This window comes from Nothoprocta perdicaria, unplaced genomic scaffold (genome assembly GCF_003342845.1).
Source record: "Nothoprocta perdicaria isolate Ctin4 unplaced genomic scaffold, notPer1 scaffold_113, whole genome shotgun sequence".
NCBI classification, from domain to species: domain Eukaryota; kingdom Metazoa; phylum Chordata; class Aves; order Tinamiformes; family Tinamidae; genus Nothoprocta; species Nothoprocta perdicaria.
In genome coordinates, this window is record NW_020454239.1 from 757,265 (window position 1) to 780,861 (window position 23,597).

Consider the following 23,597-nt stretch of genomic DNA (forward strand, 5'->3'; position numbering starts at 1 on the left):
TACAGTAACCTCTACCTTGCAGTAATGAATGACACGGGAGGTACAAACAGCATCAACCAGCACTTCATGTCCCGCTCCCCCCACATGGTTTACAGTGTAGTAAAAAAGTAATCAGTATAACAGCCAGTAACAGCCAAAATAGTGCACCTTTCCTAGAAAGAGCCTAAAAAACAGATAAAATTCTTTGTAGTTCTTACACTTTTGCAACAACAAAATGGTATTAACCCTATCTTGTTTGGAAACGTTAACAGAAATTAAGATTTGGGAGAAAGAGAGTCAGAGAACGTGTGTGTGTGTGTGTGTGTGTGTGTGTGTGTGTGTGTGTGTGCGCGCACGCGAACATGCACATTTGTGTGCGCAGGCATGTCTGCACACTGTGCAGTAACATGACAGAGAGGGACTTGCACCTTAACTATTACTTTTGAAAGCTGCTGGAGATGTCTGGAGTAGTACTTGGGATAAGGCAACTGTGCAGAGACAAATACAGTGTTAGYACTTGTGTTTCAAAAGTACATTCAAGAATGCAAGTTGTTCACCTCGCTTGGAAAGAGGGAAGCACGTACATATGAATGCACACACACACACGCATACACACGTGCACATATATTTGCACACAGATACACATGTGCGCACACACGTGTGCACATGGAGCAGTCAGAGCTGCAGGGAAGGACGGCGCTGGCCTCAGGGCAGGACTTAATCCCCCTCTCGAGTGGAGCCAGAGGCGCCTTCCGGGGGTCACCCGTGTCCCAACCCCGTGTCCACGGCTGCCATCGTGCCCCGTCCCCACGGCTGCTCAGCCTTCGCTCCCACTTCCAAACTGGGCATGTTTTATCTCTGTTTGGCAAATAGGTGTTTTKACAGGTTTTGTTTATTTTAAAGGCATAGTAGTTCTCTGCCCTTCCCTCTCGATCCCCTCCCATATAATATATATAAAATACAAACACCATCTGCAGCATCTATACACATCTTAGAACTGAAATGTAAAAATTTCTGAAAACTCCTTATAAAAGCTAGTCCTGTTTAAATATAGTACCCCTTCCCCCCAAAGGGTACGAGCCTAAGTATTAATTCTTTTATTCCCCCAGCTGCCTAACTGGGTGGAACAATTTATTTACACACTTTTCGGTACCTTTAAACCTAAGAAGATGTTCCTTTAAGGAAGAAAGAAAAAAAAAAAAAGAAAGAAAAAGACAGTATAGTTTTTTTAGTGTATTTTTAAAAGAAAAAGAAAAAAAGATTGGTACCAAAACACAATACACACACAGGTTGAGGTCTTTTCTGTCAAGTATCAGGCCGGGGAAGTAGTAAGCAAGTTAAATCCCACCCCAAACGCAAACTAAAACATCTGAATAATGAACTGAGCCAGTTCGATGGCAGCTGCCAGCCCATGGGTGAGCAGCATGGGGCAGGGGCCGTGGGGCATGGGGCAGGGATGGCACTCGGCAGCCCTGAAGCAGCAGCGGAGGGAGACGCCCCTTTCCTCCTCACCAACAGCTGGCCAGAACAGCCTGGCTACCTGTAACCTCACGTTGTTGCACACACGCCAACACACGCCTGGATTCGCTGCCTAAGACCAGCTTTGGGGTTGCTTCGTTAAAGAGGAGCTGCCTTTATTGCCCCTGCTCCAGCTCAACGCCTGCTCCCTGCCCTGCGCACCCAGGCAGAACAGCCTCCCTCCCACCCGGCCTGTCCCTGCGAGGCCTCCCCCCTGCATATCCTGTCAAATAAACACTCTGCAGTCTTAGGCATCCCCAAAACATACTATTGCCATACAGGCCGTGCTGAAGGCCAGTTTTCTTTTGCACACAAACATCTTGTCCCTCCTCCTTTTTTTTTTTTTTTTTTTTTTTTTAAGTTCTCATATACTCTGCATATGATACAGAATTATTTTCCCTAACAAGCAGCAGTGGCTCCTCATCGTTGTCCATGGGGTTTAAGTGCCCTAACTGGTGAGGGGGCCTCCGGGTCACGGTGCCTCCCCGCCAGCCCCATGGCCTCGGCCTCCCYCAGCGCGGGGGAATCAGGAGCTGTGCAGGGACACAGGGGTCACGCGGGGCCATTCGGGTGGTAAACACCAAAGCGAGGCCCAGGGAGACTTAACAAGGAGCCTCATCCAAGCAGCAGCTGGTCTGCCTGGAGCTGAGCTCCTGCTATTTCCAGGAACGGAGCGGGAGGTGAGGCTGCGACACGGCCTTACCGTGACCATCTATTTTTACAAGTTAGAGGGTTTCTCTTTAGCTGCATTAGAGTGTTCTTGCTACWGTTTCTTCTCAATTAAAGGCACTTCTAAGGCTACTATAACCCCATTATCTACAGTAAATGTTTTAAGGTTAACAGTGCATTGTCCTGAAGTTGATTCCTATGACCTAAAGGCAAGTTCCTGACCAAGAGCATGAATGTGACCAACCGCGAGTGGATACGTTTGGGGAGAGGAAGGAGGGARAACCAAAAACCCTAGAGATGCACACACTGCATTAACATGTCTGTAGAGCGGAGTGGTAATCAAATCACAGAAAATTAGTATGTATGAATGCAACTATGTACTCTTCCTGAAAACAAACCTGATAAAACAGATCCCAGATTTCTTCTGTCAATCTGTGTCTGCTACACCTAAACCTACTTCAATTTGCTAACCTGACACAAGATTCACTTCATTCGCAATCTGAGGAAACAGTTATTTCAAACACAACCCTCACTAACGACCGCACCAGCTTTTCTTTCATCTAGCAAATGAAATGCTCCATGTCACAGAGTGAGCCAAACCGAGAATATATAAAAGGATTTAAGGACCAGAAACCAGACAACACGTGTAGATGAGAAGTACTGAAGACAAAATTGTGCGATTTGAAGCATGATTCGCTTTGCTTTTAAATATTTGTGCAAAATTTACGTAATATTCGTATATAAAATTATTACAGCTTCCAATGCCGCATTTAGCGGTGTTAACTTAGAAAAGACAAATGATCTGCTCTCTCTCCCCAAACCTCTAAAGCCTCGCATCATCTTAGTCTTCATTTGCAAGTGTCTCAGTGGATAGCCAGATTTTGGCACCACTTAAAAATTTACTCAAAGGAGTTCCCAGAATGCTCCGTCTGCATAGGTTCCCTACCGGAGAAAAGGGGAATGAGGAGGAGAGGAAGTCTGGAGCCCCAGAAGTGTCATTCAAACCGTTAGCTCTGAAGTACATCCTGCTCTGATCCAGCTCTGAGCAGATACCTTGCAAAGAGGAGTTGCTTTTGCACTGTCGAAGATTCCTGTTTAACATGTCCACCTCGTCGGCCAGCAAAGAGACTTTATGGAAAGCAGTGATGAAGCCGCCGTGGTCAATCTGGGCCTCGGGAACCCAGCGGAAGTAGCAGAGTTTCCACAGTTTTATTTGTGTTCCAGAGAGGTGGGGTAGGATGACGCCGTGCAGATCARCAGGCTTTGCAAACCAGTCCCTGAAGTACTGCTCCATGCTGTTGCTCTGACTCTCTGCTTGCTGTAAAAAGTCTGGTTTCAGTTTCAGTATCAAGGAGTTTCTTCTCGGAAGGAACTCCTGCTCACCGATGATTCCATTCTTCAGTGCTGGGGGGGCACCTCGCAAGGTTGAGCTGTAGTTTTTCTGTAGAAAACAAATACTGTTAWTTTCCAGTTTTAGGCTCGTTTGACTTCCCTGAGCTGCATCACCCAGATAAATGACGTGACCTTGAAACACCTCTGAGCCCAGGAGTCACCCCTGCACAGCTCCCTGGGCCAACACCAGCATTGCCCCTGGCATGCAAAATAAATACACACGTTTCCTAACCTTCTAAAACAATCAATGATTGAGTCAATCAGTATCCTGTAAAAACAGCAGACAAACAACAGAAAAAAAAGGAATGTCATAACTATTCTACAAAGAAATGTAATTATACATCAGAGGATGTCCTGGAATGCAGCAATCACCTGGTCTTCTGCAACAGGGACTTTTGCATCCATGGACRTTCACTATTGTGGGTATTTAAGCTAAGAGAAGTAAAGCTCTTATTGGTGCAACGAGGGTGTAAAACACTGCAGAGTTGCCAACATTTGGGCCTAACCCAGCAGAGAAAGGGTGCACGCGCAGGCAGCCGCCGGCGCTGTTACCTTGGAGCGCTTGAAGGTCTTCACGGCACCGTTGTGCACGCACGGYGCGCTCTTGCCGACGTACAGCGGGTTGTGAAAGAGCAGGCGGTCCCGGCTGGCAAACTGAAGAGACCAGTCCCAAACACACGGAAACCTGAGGCCTTTCTCATCACCCAGCTGGATGTTTTTGCTTATGGCAAATTCCTGCAAGAAGTAACATTTATGTGTATTAAAAATTAAACAAATTTATTCAGAAATCTGGAATGCAAACCACTGCATAGTTACTGGATGAAAAAGCACAGCAATATAATTCAGAGGCAGCTGCAGATAAAAGCAGCAGAACAACAGGACACTCTCTCTACTGCTAGAGAACAGAGCCATACTCTGCTTTTCATTTGTGCAAGGCAGCGACAGGACTAACGCTGCCTTAGCAGAAATGACTTGTGACTTAAATTTTGATTTGATAACTCTTAAAAAGCACCAAAGTGTTATTTTGAAAATGCACTAATGGTGTATTCCATCAATACTCTATCCCTTTGTAAGCAGTTACTACCAACATCTAAAAAAGGTGCTTAACAAAGCATTAAAATTTACTTGTAGCAGCCATCATGTATTTTCTAGAGAGAATTCCAGCAAACTACAGCGTTCAAAGACATCTGAGTGCTTTGTTTTCTAAATATCTTTACATAAGCATTCATTGTGCATTACTTCTGTAAGCATTCATTTCAACTAACCTGCCACTAGGTATTTAATGAATTCATTTAATCTACCATGAAAATAACTGCATTATATGAAGGGATTTCAAAATTTGCCTGAAAAYTGAAATTCTATTTATTGCCTGTCACTCTACTAATTCAAAAAAATATACAGCCATTTTCTAGAGGCGTATCTCTAATCACATATAACAATGCTTTTCTAGGAAAAAATAAAAAATAAYAACTTTCCTCATGAGCATTTAGTTATTGTCTATTCAAAGATCATTTGAAAGGGACACTGTGTCCACATTCATCTGGGAAGCTGAATGTTTTCACCGAAAATAGTATGACATGGTGATAAATACTAAAGAATGTCACTTAGCTTAGATGATGTTGGGCTCCTGTCACTTACTTGAAAAGCGAGTGCAGCTTCCTACTCACCGTGCTCTCCTTCACACGCTGATGTGGACAGTTGAAGAGGAAAGTGCCAAACAAGGAGATCCGGGCACTGTCGTACAAGATAGTCAGGTACATCTCGGAAAACTCGAAGGCTGCTGGGTACTGTTCTAGCAGCTGCCACACGCAGTCCAGAAACATTAAGAACAAAGGAGACTTGAAAGAGAAATACACAGTTCTTAGATTTAAACGAGCTTTTCCCCAGACAAACCTGTTTATCTTCACTTGGCGTGCTCATTAGGGTATTTACACATTCCTATGTTATGCCACCTAAGAGTGTAAACAACTTGATGCAGGGTATTCTACTTTCCTTGATTTCATGCAACTCAAACACTCAGTACTTCTGTTCAGTGACTTTCACAAATGACTAGGTCAAGTAACTCCTCAGCATTACCTCTCCACAGGCTTCCCTTTGAGAAGCCAATCACGTTTTCCTGAGCTCTTTTCTTAATCACGTAGCTAAAATGAGCTCTCTCATCTTGTTGGTCCTCCATCATTCCCAGTTACTCCTTCAATGACCCTTCCTTCCTGGTTGGCCTTAATTTCACAGTCCGTTCCCTTCTACACCATTGTTTGAAATGAGTGGAGGACTTGTGATTCAGCTCAATTATGTTCTTACTAAAGGTTCCATCTCTGCAGTTTCTACACTGTTTGGCAGTTGTGCATTGGGATCATAAAGCTCCAGTGCTCCTCTATCAGAGCCCTGCTTTGAAAAGCTCAGTGTATTGGTATTGGGGTCCATATATTGGGAGCTGGCATTCCCAAGTGGTGGGTGAAAAGATGCCCTTGATAAAACAAAACATACATGCACCCCCTACCCAAAACACTTCCAAATCCCTTTTAATTTGAATTTGGGCTCTGCTAGCATTTATTATTACAATGTAAGACACTTCCATGTATTACAGTGTAGCAACATCCAGAAATATTTGACTTCATCTGGTGTTTCACTAATTCACACATGGCTCCAGAAGATACAGAATTTATCTCTGTCTTGGAAAAAAACCCCATTTTCTCTGACAGTAGTTTCATGAATTACTAGTATGGAAAATATCTTTCAGCTTACACTTCTGTGTGACTAGGTCTTTGGGGTGATATTAATTGCCACATGCAAATACAATTCATTTTACCTCTTTGTCAGATCTCTTTAAGTGGTTACACCTATCTAAAAATTGATATCCTGCCATGACCCATTCCTTCTGTATTAAGCTTTGAAATCCAACAATGGTTCGAAAATAGGGATCCAGCATGACTTGAATGAGAGAAGCAGCAAGACAGCTCAGGTCCCGTCCCTCTTCCTCTGTAAACAGCAAAAGGACATGAGATATGTATAAATACACAGAATTATATCTCAAAGAGGAAAGAAGCAGCAACTAGATTTAATGTTTTTCTCTGCAATTCTTTTAAAGCACAATAAAGCATAATAAAATATGCTTCCTTTTTTAGACTTTGAGATGGTTGAAATATTTGGAAATGACAAGTTTCATATATAAAGGTGACAATTTATTTAAATCRAATGTCTTTTAACTACTTYATCACACTAATGCTAGGAGTTATGGCACACTACAAGTTGTATTACCTTGCAGAACCACGGAGACATGCTTACATTCCATCATATACACAAGCTCTGCAGAATGCTTCAGAAATGATCTAGGCAAGAGAAGAAAGTGATTCCACAATTAATATGAAAGGTTGCCTCACTATATGGAAAAAAATATGTATTTATCTTATTTATTTATTAGAAGACAGAATTGTTTAATTGAAATTTATTCACTGCTTTTTTTTATATACTGGTGAAGGATTAATCCATCCCATTACCCATCATTTTGGCAACAGCACCAACCTGATATACTCTAACCAGTGAGTATTTTCCAGCGAGGACAGCCACTTCTCTTCTGTTTCTTCAAAAGGCTCTGCAGCAAGGAAAGTAGTAACATGGAAAAGCTATGTCAGATAATTATTTTGGTTAATGAGATCTGTTAGAAATGCTGCGCTTCAAGGAAATAACCACTATGAAAGAACTACAGTCCTCCCTACCATTAACACACAGCTGCTTGAGTTTGATATGCGCAGCCTGTATCTCCTGGATACTGGGCAGACACTTGTCCAAATCAGACTTGTAAACATCACTTCGCTGGGGATGGCTTCGAGTTATTGCATTACAAATCCTAATTAAAAAAAAATAAAAATAAAAAAAAATAGAATCTGTTAGCTTATTATTGGAGAGGGGAGAAGAAAGAGTCTTCAAAGAAATATTCCAAAGTCCATAAGTGCAAACAACCAAAAACATGCTTGTTAATAAAAAATATGTCCTAGCTTGAATTTAGGAAATATATCGTTCCTGTTACAAAGCTACTGGCTCCAATATTTTTCATATTTGCTAATTACAAAAAAGAAAAATGCAAAGGCTGGATCATTGAAACAAGGTATAGATTTAGTAACTCAACACTTCAATTTTTTATTTTCCACAGTTTTTAGAAAGATTTATCTATGCTAAATAACCAGAACACATCTGAAATATACAAGCTAGTAAATCTGACAGAGATTCAAATAAGACTGAGAGCTCCAGTCTAACAGGTGCAATAAGAGATCTTCAAAAAGTCTCCCACAACATTGACCATGGAAATATCACACTAAAACTACTGAGACAAGGCTCTAAATACCTGCCTCTTCCAAATACAAAGCATTGCGCAGAAACACTGAGGCACTAGATTTATAAAACTGTATTTCTACAACGCACCGGAACATGTAAGAAATGAGTATGAGCTCAGTTACAGATGATGCTGTGCATTTCACACAACCACTACTTGCTTCATACTGTGTGCCCTGCTAGAGAACTGCTTCAGGTGCTTCTTTACCTCTGATCAATCCTCCTTTGCTGCAACACGTCTTTGATGTTGGCCATTCGCACAAGTGCACTCCCATTAGGGTGATTCCAGGACCATGACTTACGTGGGGGGAAAAACAAACAAGAGAAACAAAATAATAAAAAAAGAGTTTAGTGGTGTTGTCGTTTTAAGTGCTGCTCAAAACTGTGTTAATCTGCACATGAATCTTCAAGATAAATATTGTATGATGGCCACGAAGARGAAGAGAACAGAGTCCGCTTACCGGCATTCGCCTCCCAATAAAAGAGTAGGAGAAGAGCTTGAGGTCTTGATCTGCTAAGGAAGATGGGACCACAAAGTATTCTGGAAGGCTTGGGGAAAAATAACATACAAAAGGTTACTTTTACCCCGAGGACTATAACAGCTTTTCTTGATGTACTGCTGGTTTTCCAACGCTTTTATTAACGCACCAGTCCCTAACGTGCTGTTCTATACATCTGCAGCACGTTTTATGTCATTAATGGTGCAGCTCAGTTGTATTTGTTCTGAAAACAGCCTATGTCAGAGGGAAGCATGGAGACATGAACAGCAGATGACAGATTATAAACRTTCCCAGAATACTCCATTTCTTACAATGACAACACATGCCGGATTTTCCAACTGAGGGCTTCTCCGTACAGCGGCCTGTGTAAGAGCTGAAGTGCAGCAGGAGTCGGGATGGAGATTTTGACAGAGGAGACAGGCACATGCAGGGAGACAGGAAAGACAGTACAAACACCTCGTTTTTTTTACCTCATGTTTRCTTGCACTGCAGGAAAAGCTTACCAAGTAGAGATCATGTAACCTTCATTGACGGAACAAACTCTCCACTCCGATGCACCCGTCCTCTTGATTTCTCTATCCCAGTCAGAGTAAGTTTCAAACAAAGGTGTCTGCTGAGCACTGCTGCTGCCACCACYGCCTCCTGGGTCGATCCCGTTCACCTTCTTTGCTAGGAAAAGAAAATTCATCAATGCATATTTAAAAAAACAGAGGGGAAAAAAAAAAGGAAAAAAGAAAATCAATCTTTTCATCTCCCTAGTTATAAAAACGGGAAACTTGCATCAGGATTGGCATTATCTATTTTTATATTAAAGCAGATCAGTGATTTAATGGCAGCCTGGCAACATACAAAAATGCAAAYGGATTTTCCCTGCTATTTCAGAGAAGCAATGTAAGGCTGATACATTGTGTTGCTTGGTAGAAAACAAGCAATCAGGAACAAAGAGCAAATAAATGATATTTAATTTCAACAGCTTTTTCTTAGAAATTATGAATTAGAAGTGATTACATAAAAAATGTAAAAGGGCAGAAAAAGCTGATGCATTGATAGCTAATAAAATAAATCAAAGCTGTTAGAGAAGGCCTAATGCACGACAAAAAATGCCCTTCTGTTCTGTGCTCGGAGATCAAGAAGATGTCCTGCCACAACACAGAAGATTGCTTTGCTGATCATTCCTTAGGTTCCCAGGAGACAATCCCTGTACCAAAGGAGATTATATGATTTTTGATACTTGGGAATAAATTTTTAGTTGAAAGCTAAATAAACTGAGCCCCATGCAAGCTCCGAGCTTTAGCAGTTGCCTGTAAAGTTAAAAGTGCCCTCAAAGGAAGCAGAGCAACCTGGTTACGGCTCTCCTGTCCCCTCAGCGATTTAATCTGTACTTTCTATATCTATCACATTCATTCTTCCATCGGTATTTGGACTGCTATTTATGCTTTTTCAGAAGAAAACTATATTAAAATCAGAAAGTAGCAGTTGTTCATAGTAGACAAAGAAATACTGTAATGAATATATTGCTAAATTTCTACCACTTAATGGCAGGAAATACAATTATTAACTCTATCCTTGGGGAAAATGCTGTACAAGAGCAAGGCAGGCTTTTACGGTGCCCAGGAAGCACAAGGACAACACTTCAACTTTTACTCTCTCAGGGCTAGCAAGGAAAGASAGCTGTAAAACACAGTGCTGGAATTTTAAGAGCAAAGCCTTAAGAGCCTTGTGTCTATTCCACAAGCACCAGAATCCGCTTTACTGTGMAGAAACTTTTCAGTTAATAATAAAGGTTTTCAAACTCCTTCCTCCAACAGCAGCAGCACAGCAGTACAACCAAGTTTTGCAATTCCTGGTCTGCTGCTGCAAACAAGCATTTTACCCACCTTATGCAACTCTTCTACTAATTTTCTTTTCCATACAACAAACGCTACGCTACTTTAAGGATAGAGTAAGGGCAACTCTGTGACATTTTGCTTACTCTCTGCTTTAACATTTCCTAGTCCGAAAATTGTCTTCCTCCTTAATACTTGCAAAAGCTGAAGAGAAAATATACGGACCTTAATAACTGCCCAAGTTTCACCAAATGGGAAACTCTATGTGTAATTATGTGTGCAACGTAATCTCGTACCCCTTTCTCTGCATAATCAGTGCAGTCAYGTAGGCACCTGCACACAAGATCCATTTGGGGCCCAGATGAAGCCCTGCACTCAAGGTCCATTCAGGTTTTGTGCCAGGCAGATCACTGGCTTCTAACGCCMGTGGCTGGGCAGGTGCTCGAGCACCTCTGGGCATTTCTCCTCTGGGAGGCCTCTTACACCAGCCCTGCTGCTTCAGCTGTGCATGGCCCGGGTGGCTAAGCAGTGACCTCACAGCATGACACTAGAAATCACGTTCCAAAGGCATCTGTTTTAGGCTTACCTAACTGACAGGGTTCAGTTGGAGATTGGCCTTGAGCAGAGAGGGTGTGCTCCAACTCAGCAGGGGTGGTGGAGGTTTTGAGTGGGAAGAACTGCCTAGTAAGCCTCTAGGAAAGAAGGTTTGGAGTCCCCAGCTGCACAAATCCTCCTGCAATACCACCAGAAGAGAAACTTATTCCCACCAGAARGGCAGGTGAACAAACCTGCCTGATGGGAGATTAGCTGGGTACCTAGAGTACCAATAAAGACACACAATAGGAGGATTGAAGCGTGAATTGAGAAATAAGAGTATTCATGCTGACATTGGCTGTTTTGTTTTGCTTCAGATAGGACAGTTAAGAGTTTTGATTTTGATAGTTAATGTCCATCACAGCAATTGACTTGCATCCAAGACTAAGAAGTTGGTGCAGGACAAACCAATTTAATTACCCCTGGGGAAAGCCTCAAATGCTTTTTGCCATTGTTCTGGCTAGAAGTTCCACTGACATATTACAAAACAGAAAAAATACATTTTCATACTTACCTGGATTATGATATATTTCCCCGACATATTCAAATGCAAAGAGCAGCTGCAGATCAGTTGGCTGAGAATAATGAGCTATTGCAAGGCACACCTAGGAAAGAGACATTTATTATTATTGCTATATATAAAAACAATTGCTACTGGTTATGACAGCATGAAATATGCAGAGCAAAAGTTGAATCACTCTTTTGATGGTTTATTTCCTTACTTGATTTGAAAGAAATGAATTTATCATACYTAAACATACTAATATTTGATGAGAGGACATTACTGTAGTCATAGTAGGTGAGCTCTTCCTCTTCTACGAGGACCGACTACCAAGTAAGAGTGAAGTCTTAGTGAGCAAGGGCAGAGCGCCGCAGTCATCCCCAAGCACGACCCTCTGCACAAGCTGCTGCGCCCAAGAACTGCGAGGCCGCAGGAGCAGCCGCAGACAGACACGGGCAGCAGGGCAGGACAAGGAAGGAGCCAACAYACTGATGACGAGCGCTGCGAAATCTCATTTCTGGTTCATCTTTTGGTAGCAAGGGAAACAACGAGTACTTATTAGTGCAGCAGCAGAACACAAACAGGGCTCTTTGAGCCCAGTCCAGCGCTGCGTCATCAGCAGCCAGCAGCAGATGCCTGGGCATGAGGGCAGAAACAGAGCTGGCCTGTAGTGAAATTTTACCAGGATATTTTTTAGCAGTTTGCTGCTCGGTGATGTTCTGATCTGTCTTTGTATTCAAGAGCTTTTGCTGAATATTTCTCCTACAAAGTTGTCAGTTGGTCCAAGGGACTGTGAATGGTGGCCTCCCTTTGCAGAAGTCCTATTGACTCTTCGGCAAAATATCATATTTATCCAAAGCATTTTATCTATTTTCATTACAGTTTTCACTGATTTGCCCCATATAACCTTACTAATCTATAGCATCCCAAATGTAACCCTCACAAATGTCTGTTCTTGGAGGAGAAAATACAAGGTTGCTCTTTGAAGACTTGCAGGACCTATGCAACTCCTGCATCTTCTGGGGTCATATTCCAAAATCATGAAAGGCATCAAGACATACAAGAAAAAAGCAAATTGCTTGGCAATAGAGAACAGCTTTTTCCCCAAGCTATTTGCAAATGTAAAGTAATTCACAGTGGGAGATGTGAGGAGCTACGATTAAACGTGCCAGGCAGCACCCCTTCCTGCAGCCTAGGAGATCCCGKGCGCCCAGAGGCCCACCAGGCTCCCCCGCAGCTGGGCGCTGGTTTCGCTGCATCGTGGCCGCAGCTCCGAGCGCCGCTGCCGCGGGCTCCRCAGCTCCGGAACCGGCCGACGCAGCCGCCGGGCTCGGGCCCACGTCCTGCCCTGGGCAGGACCACTCGGCAGGAGCCCGACCAAGGGATGACCAAGGGATGTCCTCACGAGGGCAGCAATTTACCTGTGCACAAGGGAGAAGCCWGGTGAAGCCTTCTCATGTTTTGCAAGTCTCAGGGCTGGGATCAAAGAAATAGCTGCTTTTCCTACTGCTATGAGTTGTTTTAACGTTAGGAGAACCATTCGCATCATCAAGAATGGAAAACACAGCCTACAATCAGGTGCCTTTTGCTATCGTCAGTCTCTTCCAGTGGGGATATTCATTAACAATTGAAAAGGTTTGACAAAAATAAGCCAATACTAGGAAAAACAAATTTGAGGGAAAAAGTTTTCTAAGGGGGATTTGAACTGCCGCTCTCCAACTTTGATTTAGAGGCTAAGCTCTGCCTTCTTCCTGTAGCATTGGCTCCTCCATTTTACTAAACTGCACCTGCTTATTTCTAAAGGACATATTTAATAAAAATGAGGTTATGCTGGAAAAAACTCTACATGTTCGGACACAGGAATTCCACATGCAAAACTTTAACACCTCATTAGGGACTAAGGCATAGCCTAAGGTCATTATTACCCCTTAAAATATTGCCTTTCATTTCTCTCCTTTCCCTTCAACTCTCCATGTTTTTTTTTTTTTTTATATTCAGCAACATTTGCACAAAATTGTACAGATCTCCTCAGAAAACTTGGACGTGATTTAAAAAAAAATACTCTGTGCGTCCAAGAAATTGCTTTCTGTTAATAAAGGATTTTTTTTCTATTGTTGTGGACATAAAAGGAAGATTTCCATGATGTGCAAAATGAGAACCAATGCTACTGGCAGCACTGTGCCAGGAAATAACCTGGGAGCTCATTTTCTGCTGATCTCTGCTCAGAGAAAATTGTGGACTTTYACTAGCTTGAATACAACCTATGTGAGACATAACAGAATCTCCATCACACTTTTATTTGCTCTGGCTTTTGATGGGGACATCCATTATTTATAAAACCAGTTCAYGGTTGTAGATTAACTTAACAGAACTGAAAATAATCCATCACAAACAGTCCCCAGCAAAGTGTTCCTATCATGTACAGAAGCAGGTGTCTTGACTTCTCTCCCTCACACTTGCTGTTCAGTTTTTAGAAAAAGAAAAAAAAAATCACTGAAAAATGATCCAGCATAGATTTTTAAATTAATATTTATAAGCTGATTTAGAAAGACTGAGAATAACTATAATGAGGTAACCAGAAGCCATAAACATTTTATGACAACTTGTTATTGTACAAATCAAAACAAAGAAGCCTAACAAGAAAGCAKCTATTCCCTAACACCTGGCATCTTTTAACAGATTAATTTGATCCATCAATCACAATCAAACAAAATGGAAATTTGTTTACAACCGCATATTGACCTTCATCTTCCTAATTATTTCTTTCATGAAAGTAACAGAGCTAGACCCAGTCTTCATCTACAGGCATCACGGATCACAGCCTTTTACTACACTGAGCAACTTCCAAGGCTCAAGGATGAACTGCAAGACATGAGGAAAATGCCACCAGGCCAACAAACAATGAGACAGAAAAACAGTAAAACTATTTCTAAAAGGAGATTTACCTGTTTTTGACTTTACTTTACATTTTAGACAAAGTCCACTAACCCATCCATACAAAAAAAAGCATTAAATCCATTCTTGCGTCAGTTTATTTCTCACTAAAGCCATGGAGTGACTTTATCATCCACGCATTTCAGAAAGCAAGCAGATCCCACAGCTCTCGGCAGATTAGCTCTATAAGCAGAAAGCTCTTCAACTGGAAAGCAAACTTGTTTTACAGGAAATGTTCTCATATCAAACCAAAAATGTTTAGTATTTTTGCCAATTTATAATTGTCTAAAGCTGAAGACACTTAGGCTCAGTTAAATGAGAGAATAGGCTGCTTGTTGGAAAGTTACTTCATTAAAAAAAAAGTTAACACAATGTATTTAACTCTTTCACATACACTAAGGATATTTTCTTGTCAGCATTCCTGGAGCAAACCCTATCTGGGAAAGATAAACTGATATTCCTTGTGCCAGGCTCCTTCTTTTCCCTCTTCAACAGCCATTTTACCAAGGACAAGAGCTTCGAAGTACGGCTATGGCTTTTTAGGAAGATCTTTGAGATCAGGCTACATTTATGGTCCACCAAAGTTAGTAAAACCCTTAAGCGATGCCTTTCAGCTGCCTCCTAGGCTGGGCCACTGGTCTTAGGGATTCCCTGGAGAGCCACCACCTTCCGTGGTCCGGCAATTCCCCTTCCAAGAAGGCATTTTGCAATGCAAAGTCACAAAACTATGAAAAACAAGTCCCACAGACAGACATTTTTAGCAAGTCTCCTTGCAACATAAGCTTTCAACTAATGAGACTTTCCACCCTATCACTCAAAGTTCTCCTGGCTCCAAAGTTCCCGTCCCAAGCACAATGGGAAGGGTTTTTTTCTCTTCTAAAACACTCCAATGCCACCTATAGGTAATACTTACATTGGTCCAAGTACAAGTAATCTGGATGAAAGGAAACAGCACAAGGAAAATTATTTCAATTTCTCCAATTCATATCAGAAACTTGCTTTGCACAAGCATATGCTTGAATGTTAAGTGCACTGTTTAATTGAGTTTAATTTTGAGTTTAAGCTTTTTGTAGCCTCTCTACTCTCACTCCAAACAGTGATGCCTTCTCCTGCCTTCTCCATGTCTTGAGAGATTAGCAATTCTATGATCTGCATAAACAATTACAGAGCCTGGAGCCTGGGAAGCGGTGATGGGGACTGAAGAGGTCAGGGTCATTTGTCCAAAGCCGAATTCCACATTTATTCTTCATAACAATTGGCAAACCAGTGTTCCCCGCCGTGGCCAAGTGCAACAGCATGCAGGAAGGCTGGCTTCGACGGGGCAGGAAACAAGATTTGAGAAAAGTAATTTTTCCTCCTGTTTTGACTACATGTGTCTGAAACTGAGCACACACTGGAGAAAAGGAAAAGAGCCGAGGGAGTGCAAGCAGTAGAAGGACCTAAGAAAATGGAGATATATTTAGGAATCAGGAGATTACAGGGTGTGTGCCATGGCTGCTCTGCCAAGATTCACATGCATGGCAAGGCCACATGCTAGCAGCCAGCTATTCAGCAGTCCCTAAGATCCACAGCCTCAACACTCAATGTGTTCTAATTCTAGCTTTGTCCTGTTGATACAGTTTTATGTAATGGCTGGAAATTAGCAGGATGCTGCAGCTTAACCTGCTTTTGTGGTTTCTGGATCAAAATTCTTTCTTTTCCTTCAAGAGTGTGAAATGCTTCTTTTGGGCTGCCTAAGGAAGGCTTCCCCAACTCACTCACTCGTGCTTCTCATCCTCCACTTCCTCCTCCACCCAGCTGCCTTTCCTCTCTACAGAGGCTCTACACGCTTAATTTTAGAGACAAAATGGAATCAAACTATTATATCACTGTAAGCATCAAGTTTCCACGCCCTTGCTTTTTAACTCTTGTTTAGCAAATACTCCATAACAAAAGTGTTTACTTTTGATGACTATTGATGTTGAGACAGTATTTTTACAGTATTTTATCTTTTATGGGCACTGGCTGCAGTTACTGTTGAAATTGGCTTAAACAGAACTCTCATTTTCTTTTCTTTCCTCTTTTTTTTTTTTTTTTTTTTTAAATTAGCTTCATGGTAATTTACCACAAAAATACATTCACTCCTCACCTCAAAGCGGAAATAAAACAAAAGAATGCATCAAATTAAGATGGAGAAAAAGTTACCACCCACATACCATGGGGGCATTCAGGCTTGTTTGCTTGAATGCAGACATCTGAGTTAACCACTTTCACACTTGTCTCCTCCTCTGCACCTCGCACCAAAGACAGACACAAAATACTCTCTGATCTAGGAAAGTGGCTCTGTTAGTAGCAGCTTTTCTCCATTACATCCCTATTCTGCAAATACAGGTCCTTCCCTTAGAGCAGATTATGTCCTCTGTCAACCCCAACATATTCATCGGAATGCTGCTAAATATGTCCTTATTCAGTTAAGGAATTTTTCACATGTAATCCCTTACAGTTTAAGAAGGATCTTAAAGGATCTTAGTTTAAGGTCTTTAGTGTGTCTTCCTTGCAAGTATTCCAGACATTTAAAAAGTAAAAATTCTCAAGGTTTCACATAGTTTTGAATATATATATTATAGAAGGAAGTTAGATACTTAATCTTGAACTCAAACATGCTTCTTTCAAGGGATAATACATCCTGTATTAACAGGATAATATTTAAGAGAGAAATCTCCCTGTTTTGGTTTGTAGAGGTGGGTGCAAAGTTTGCCAAAGGAAGTTATTTATGATTTATAAAGGACTAACATGCAGTTTTCTTGCTTCACAGAACAGGGACTCTAGTGGTCTCTGAAACATCATTTTCCCTTCTGCTTATTTTAAAACAAGTTAAAAAAAAAAAAAAAAAAACACCTTTCTTGAAAAGCATGTTTGAGTCTAAATACTTCAGACTTTAATTGAATGAAAGCCCTCCCAACTCACTGATTACAATAGAAATACTGAGTTCTGCATTTTTGTGACCCAGTAAGCACCCTGAAAAACCGTCATAACATGCACAATTCTAGACAGGTCTTTATTAAAAACACTTGGGTGTTCGCATCTAGTCCAAAAATGAGCATGCAAATTTGTGAGTGAAAATAGCTTTTGATTTTTCTACAAGGGATCAGAGCCTGAACTCCCAGTTCAAAAGGCAAGACGAAAAGCTGCAGAGGGTGCAGGAGAGGGATCCCAGGGTGACCGTGGCCCTGAACCACGTCACCTGCAGAGAGGTCACAGGAGCTGGGCATGTTTAGCTGTGCAAGGATGGGACTGAAGAGTGAATTCACCACTACCTACAGCTCCCTGGAAAGCAGCTCCAAAGCTCTCGGCCCTGCCAGGTGACTAAGGGGCAGCAGGCAAATCCTAGGGAAGGGTTAATGAGCTGCTGGGTTTGGGCTCTCTCCCGCCCTCCCCAGGCTAATTACTCTTCTTAGCTGTGACAGCCAGTTAGAAACAGTTGCTATAAAGATACTGCAGACAGACAGACTTGGAGGTTGCTCCGGGGAGATTGCAGAGAAGCTGTGAAAGGGGAATTGCCTGCTGAAAGGCTGCCAAACATGAAAGGTTAGAAACAGTGAAGGCAGCAGGCACAGAGGAATCCAGAAAAGCAACAAGGAAAGAAGAGTCAGCTTCACCTCCAGGTTTCTGCCCGCAAATCTTAGGGAGAAGGAAGCCTCCAGAAAGTGGAAAAAATGAGCAGACATCATGCAGGTGAACACAGAAAGACTTAAGGCTGGGCAGACAGTGCTTTGAATTTACTGGATTGAGCTCAAACTTTTTGTTGAACAGRGGAAATTGAAGCTCTGAGAGCAAACTGGGCCCTTAGTTTGGAAATCAGGATCCCAAATTCCTTAATATCTGCCTTAAGAAACTGTACCTTTCTATTAAATTGTTTGAAGAAAGTAAAATTCTATCAAAGTTCATATAGCTTTGGATTGCCTTTTCTTAGTCTTAAACCAGCAACTAAAAGCTAGTCAAGGCAACTGACTATGCGAAGATTGCAAGAAATATATGGAAGACAGACACTTTACCTAGAGGTAAACTAARGCTATGACCTTCAGAAAAATGAAAATCCTAAACATATTATGCATTGAAATGTGCAGCTATTACTCATACAAGTGTCAGATGTACCTATTTATGTATGAGTATCAGTGTGTATGTGTAGCACCTGTGCAATCTCTTCCACAGCTGCAAAACAGTATTTTGATTCCTGTTCTCTTAAAGACTTTAAGTACAAGACATATGATACAAAAAGTGCATACTCATCTTACCCATGAACAATACAACATGTTAAAATTTATCTAGTCATTTTAACTCTAAAAAATTAGGTATTCTCCTATAACAATGCATAGGATTAGTTGTAAATTTCTTGCCCCTACACCTCTATGAAAATATAAACAAAAGTTCCTTATTAGCACAGCTCATTACATATAATTATTACAGTGTAAGACCCCATAGAAAGATCTACCTTTTTTGCACTTTCAGGACCTGCTTCATCAAAGCGAAATCTGACAATACGGAAGTCTTTGCAGTAAATGATTAATTCTGTTGGGTTAAATTTAAGTTTTTGATTGGGACCAAGGACCTTTTGCTTCCTCTTGGTGTCGTTCACTGTAAAAGACAAAATTATCGGACTAAGTATACAACACACCACAGACAGAAAAGTGCTACCACCTGCAGGTCTCTTTTTATAGTTAATAACAATTAATATAATAGAGTATTTCAACTACTTGAATTAGTTACACATTGATCAATCTTCTTTCAAACAAATAGCTTAATTAGTGATTCCTATACACCTGGATTATTTTTACCCATCACCAACTTCAAAAACAAGGACTAAGTTTYGCAGCTTTGTCAAAGTTTCCACTGAATTCCTGTTAGGAAAAGCTTATGCTTTGATAAATTTAGGACAGGTCTACATGTAGAAGAAGCAAAACTAATCTGCCCAAACATGTGGGCAGGTAATGTTCTCCTCTGCTCCAGAGAGTTTCAAATAGTAACAAAAAAGCTAAACAGACAGGAGCCATTTTTTACTCTTCTTCTAACTTTTCATATTTTTAGTCTAACTTTATCAAATTCTTCAGTGGAGGGGAAGAAAAGAAGATGAAGTCAACAAATAAGTGTACAGAACTCTGCACAACCTAACAGCTGACAGCTATGAACTGAATAATTTTAAAGCCTGTCATCATATCTAACAATTTTTGCCTTACCTGTGACAATCTGCTCAATACATGTCAGAGGGACATCATGTTCACCAAGAAGAAGGTTTTTATAGTGGAATTTCTGAAACACAAATTCATAGTCAAGAGTTGTAGTTCCACAGCTCTCAGACAAAAGATATTAGCACAGCTTTGAAGAAATGATAAAAATCAGGCATGTCTAGACTTTTCTGACCTACACACAGTCCCTGCCTACTCACAGCTATGGAGAGGCAGCAACAACAGCTCCCTGGGGTTGGTGAACACATGCAAAGCAGTTTGGAAACCCCAGTGGAGTATGCAGAAATAAATCATTGCTTACACTGAATTTGCTAGCCTTCAGATTGCTGTTAGAAATCTGATAGTCTAAAACATATATCTCCAACTATTAATATAGCAGTAGAAAGAAAAGTGTGAACTTTTCTCAAGGCAAACCACATTGTTCACATTGTTAGACAGAAYTGCACAGATGAAATATGAAAGTTTGCTCCTCAGTTCTACTATAGGTCCTCAAGTCCAGATGACCCAGTGTTCTGAATCCATGTGAGGCATAATATACTGCAGGTGGTCACTTACTGCTTTCATACGTAATGAAGAGCTAAATCTCAGCTGCAAAGAATTAAAAACYAGAGCAAGAAAGAGTACTGAAAATTAAGCAGCTCAAAAAAACAGAAGCTCAGGACAAACACTGACTTTAAGACAATAAGCATTAAATTCATACATTGCTTTTAAAGTAACAAGCTTTCAAATGGGAATATTTKGCTTATCAAATCAGCCACTATCATCAAATTTGATAAATTGTGCAAGTTCTGACAACCTCGTCTTATGACAAGAATTTTTTTTTGAAATAGATGGTCAAACTTGCTAGTCATTCCTGAATAAGCATCTCTCCTTTCAGCGTTTTAAACAGGTCTAATGAAAGGAATATTTTTAAACAAAGCTAAAAATGACTGTTAAACTACTTTGAGAATAATATATAACTGACAAGTTGATTTCCAAACTTAATGCTTTATACTGTGCCGTTCAAAAACTGATTAAGGTTATGAATTTTGCATGTTTGCTTTGACAAAGGCTGGGTCTCTTTTCCCCTTTTGTTGTTGCCTCATCTACAATGAAAGCTCATTTCATGGTTACTTTGTCCTCCCTTACTGATGCCAATAAAACTTGGATGCATTAAAGGCTTTACTGATCTGATGCTTGTCTAGTCAAAGGAACATTTGCAGTTCTCCTCTTCAAAGGGGAACATGTTTTTATACAATTCCTGCTTAGTCTTCTATTAAATCTTTTTCCCAAAGAAGCCTTCATAAACTGTGGTAAATAGAACTGGTTGTACTTCTATCACAAACTCGCTCTGTTCTGATACTCTCAAATAAGGGATGGGAATATCAACACATTCAGAACATAGTTTAACCTCATCACTGAGTTTTCTTTGGTGTAAAAGGCATCATATTTATATCAATTATGTGAGAAATTTACTGTATTCTACTTAAATCCATTTTATCCAGGACATTTGTTATCATGGGGTACCCATGTGAGAATAACAGACCTGTAATGGCATGGGATCATCCGTAATGAAGGAAATCTTGAAGTTTGTGCAAATCAGTTTGCCCCACAGGTCATATTGACTGGTATCTGTTGCGATGCAYTTTCTCACAAAATTGACTTCATTTACCACAATTTCACCTAAAACAAACCAAAAATAAAAAAAGATGTTGTAAAAAGTAACCTATATAAATCCCGTAGGTGCAACAAAAGTCCAGGCACCTAGCAATCTCTAACTCTTTACACGTTTCCAATTATATAAAACTTCTGCCTCGACTTGGCATGTATTAAGTGCTGTTCTGGGAATAAAAAGAATTCCAAAAAAGACAATGTCACCTAGCAATTAAAACAAACAAACAAACAACCTTATACTTTGAGATCAAAGGCTGTGAACACTGGTCAGAACAACACRTTTGTTAAAACAAAGGCACATACTCATGCCCTTTAGCTAGGATTTAACTTAACAATACATGGCTATTTCCAGCTTTTAATTATTTTACAGAATCTTATGAAGCTCAGGGATTTGGAACAGCAGTCCACATCTAGCTTTCTACTTATTATCAGGCACTTTCATAAAGGGATTCAAGCAATCCCATAAAGGAAGATAATGAAACAAAATAAATTAACCATTCCTTGCCATGTCAAAGTTTTTGCCGTGACCAGCTACCGAAAGAKGACCAATCACCTTATCATGCAAAACAGAAGACATTCTATGTATATTTACAATTTACCCAAATGAGAAAGAAAAATTGTAATTCACTTCAGACAAGCTATGAAACAAAAAAGCATAAAGGCAAATGAGACAGAATCCTTAAAACAATAAATTACTGTGTATAATACTGCTTTTTTGTTCCACTGCAGAGGTTTCTAGAAGCTAAATGGCAACTTCATTCTTGCTTCAGCAAATAAACATGGTCATTACTATACTCCTGTAGAATGCTATTGCTTCTGTTATCAGATCGGCTACTTCCTTCTGCTACTAGTACAAATAATGGACACATGTTCAAGAAAAACATAATTTTGACCAGCATTATTTAAAAACCAAAACCTAAAGGYTGCTAAAGACTAATTTGCTCGTAACAGCTTTGACACATTTAGGCCTAGTTTTTTCCTGAAATATCACTCAGGGTCCCCAATGCTTTGCAAGGAACACTGGGTCTAAGGTCTCCTCTCGTGCTTTCCAAACCACAGTTAAACAAGTCTTTTTGTCGTCCCCCATTTCAAAACGACAAGTGCAGCACAAATAACGCAGTTAAAGTTCAACCAAGTTAACAGCAGTTGAAAGCTGTCTTGTAATGGGGTACATGAGGGACAAGGCCCACTTCTGTTAAACATTAAAACATTGCAGTATTTTTAGCTGTCTGGCCTGGAACATCCCACTGCCCAGCATTTTTTTCTAATAAGCCATTTACTTGATTAACTTCAAAAGCCCAAACTGTGTATTTAAACAATTCTGTCTCACAAGTTGTTGTTAATCTTCTGCTATTTAACATCCAAACTGGTGGCRTTCAGCCTGCCAGGCTTCCCCGCTCTGCAAGTTATTTCTGCCAAACCTGACAAGCCTTTATTCATCCCTTTCTCAATACCTTTGGTTTAGCTGCGTTCCAATAAAGGATACAGAGAGGTAAATGCTCAAAAAATAAAGTGCACACCTGTTATATATGGGTAATTTTTTCATTGCAACATTCTCTTATCTGCTGTCAAATGAAATATTTTTATTATCATATGGGAGACTTTCTTGCTGAAAGCACAAAATACCATGACCAAAGTAGTGCAGAACCTCGTGTCTTTGACATTATAAAACTAGCAAAAAAGAGAKCTCCGTTACTGATGGCAGATGAACACGAGGGCCTGCGAGGTCACCCCCTTCACCAAAACCAATCCTGTTTACATCTTCCCTCTGTTTCCCATAATAGCACAGTTACACTCTAACATGTTAACACTAATCCTATTTGAGAGCGATTTYGTTCAGTCGCACTTCATCTAACACAAACACGCTCTGCATTTCTGCCCTGGCTCGGCTCTCCTGCCCTGCCCTCAGGTTTGGGCCCCTCACACAGACCTGTTGATTTTGAACTCAAGTATTACAAGATGACTAGACCGGGAGCGGAGACCCGCTGCTCTAACTGAAGGGCTTCAATATCTTCACAACAAAGCAGGAGAAAGTCTGCAATGCAAATTTAGCAGATGCAGCTTTTGAGAGACTCTCTCAAACCGCACTTTTTTCAATGGCAGGCTTGGAATTTTATATTGAGCCCTAACTTATCCCGCTTTTGGATGTGAAGAGTAAGCTGTATAAAATGGAGCAAACCTTCCAAACTTAGGAAAAACTGAGGAAAGCAGCTAAACATAAAGTAGTCCTGGTTGGCCTTGGAAAGCTTTATGATGAAACCTGATTGCATTTGAAGTTCAGTAGGTGATTTTTCTGTAAAAGTGTCAACAACTGAGCTATTCAGAGATATTACACTGCACATTTTTACAATGTAGCTGCTGCTTTTTTCCAGTAAACAGTCACAAGCTGTTCCAGACACGGAACAGCAGTCAACACTTCCATGTGACTCCAGCAGTCGGAGAAGGATCTCGGGAGACAAGAGCAGTTTGTTTAAACTCT

The 23,597-nt window shown here is 40.8% G+C and overlaps 1 protein-coding gene across 1 annotated transcript in view; it reads right to left on the reverse strand.

Annotated features, from left to right (window-relative positions):
• Window positions 1-470: 470 nt before the first annotated feature.
• Window positions 471-23,597, reverse strand: part of MTMR10 (myotubularin related protein 10) — a 32,486-nt gene continuing 9,359 nt past the window's right edge. Inside the window, exons 3-16 of the mRNA XM_026052568.1 lie at window positions 20,991-21,127; window positions 19,457-19,529; window positions 18,715-18,857; window positions 11,322-11,412; window positions 8,891-9,056; window positions 8,349-8,436; window positions 8,096-8,184; window positions 7,275-7,405; window positions 7,081-7,150; window positions 6,817-6,887; window positions 6,368-6,537; window positions 5,226-5,396; window positions 4,111-4,293; window positions 471-3,607 (exon numbers count right to left, since the gene is read on the reverse strand). Of these exons, the coding sequence (XP_025908353.1) occupies window positions 3,008-3,607; window positions 4,111-4,293; window positions 5,226-5,396; window positions 6,368-6,537; window positions 6,817-6,887; window positions 7,081-7,150; window positions 7,275-7,405; window positions 8,096-8,184; window positions 8,349-8,436; window positions 8,891-9,056; window positions 11,322-11,412; window positions 18,715-18,857; window positions 19,457-19,529; window positions 20,991-21,127 (2,183 nt within the window). The 3' untranslated portion in view covers window positions 471-3,007. The remainder of the gene's footprint in view (window positions 3,608-4,110; window positions 4,294-5,225; window positions 5,397-6,367; window positions 6,538-6,816; window positions 6,888-7,080; window positions 7,151-7,274; window positions 7,406-8,095; window positions 8,185-8,348; window positions 8,437-8,890; window positions 9,057-11,321; window positions 11,413-18,714; window positions 18,858-19,456; window positions 19,530-20,990; window positions 21,128-23,597) is intronic.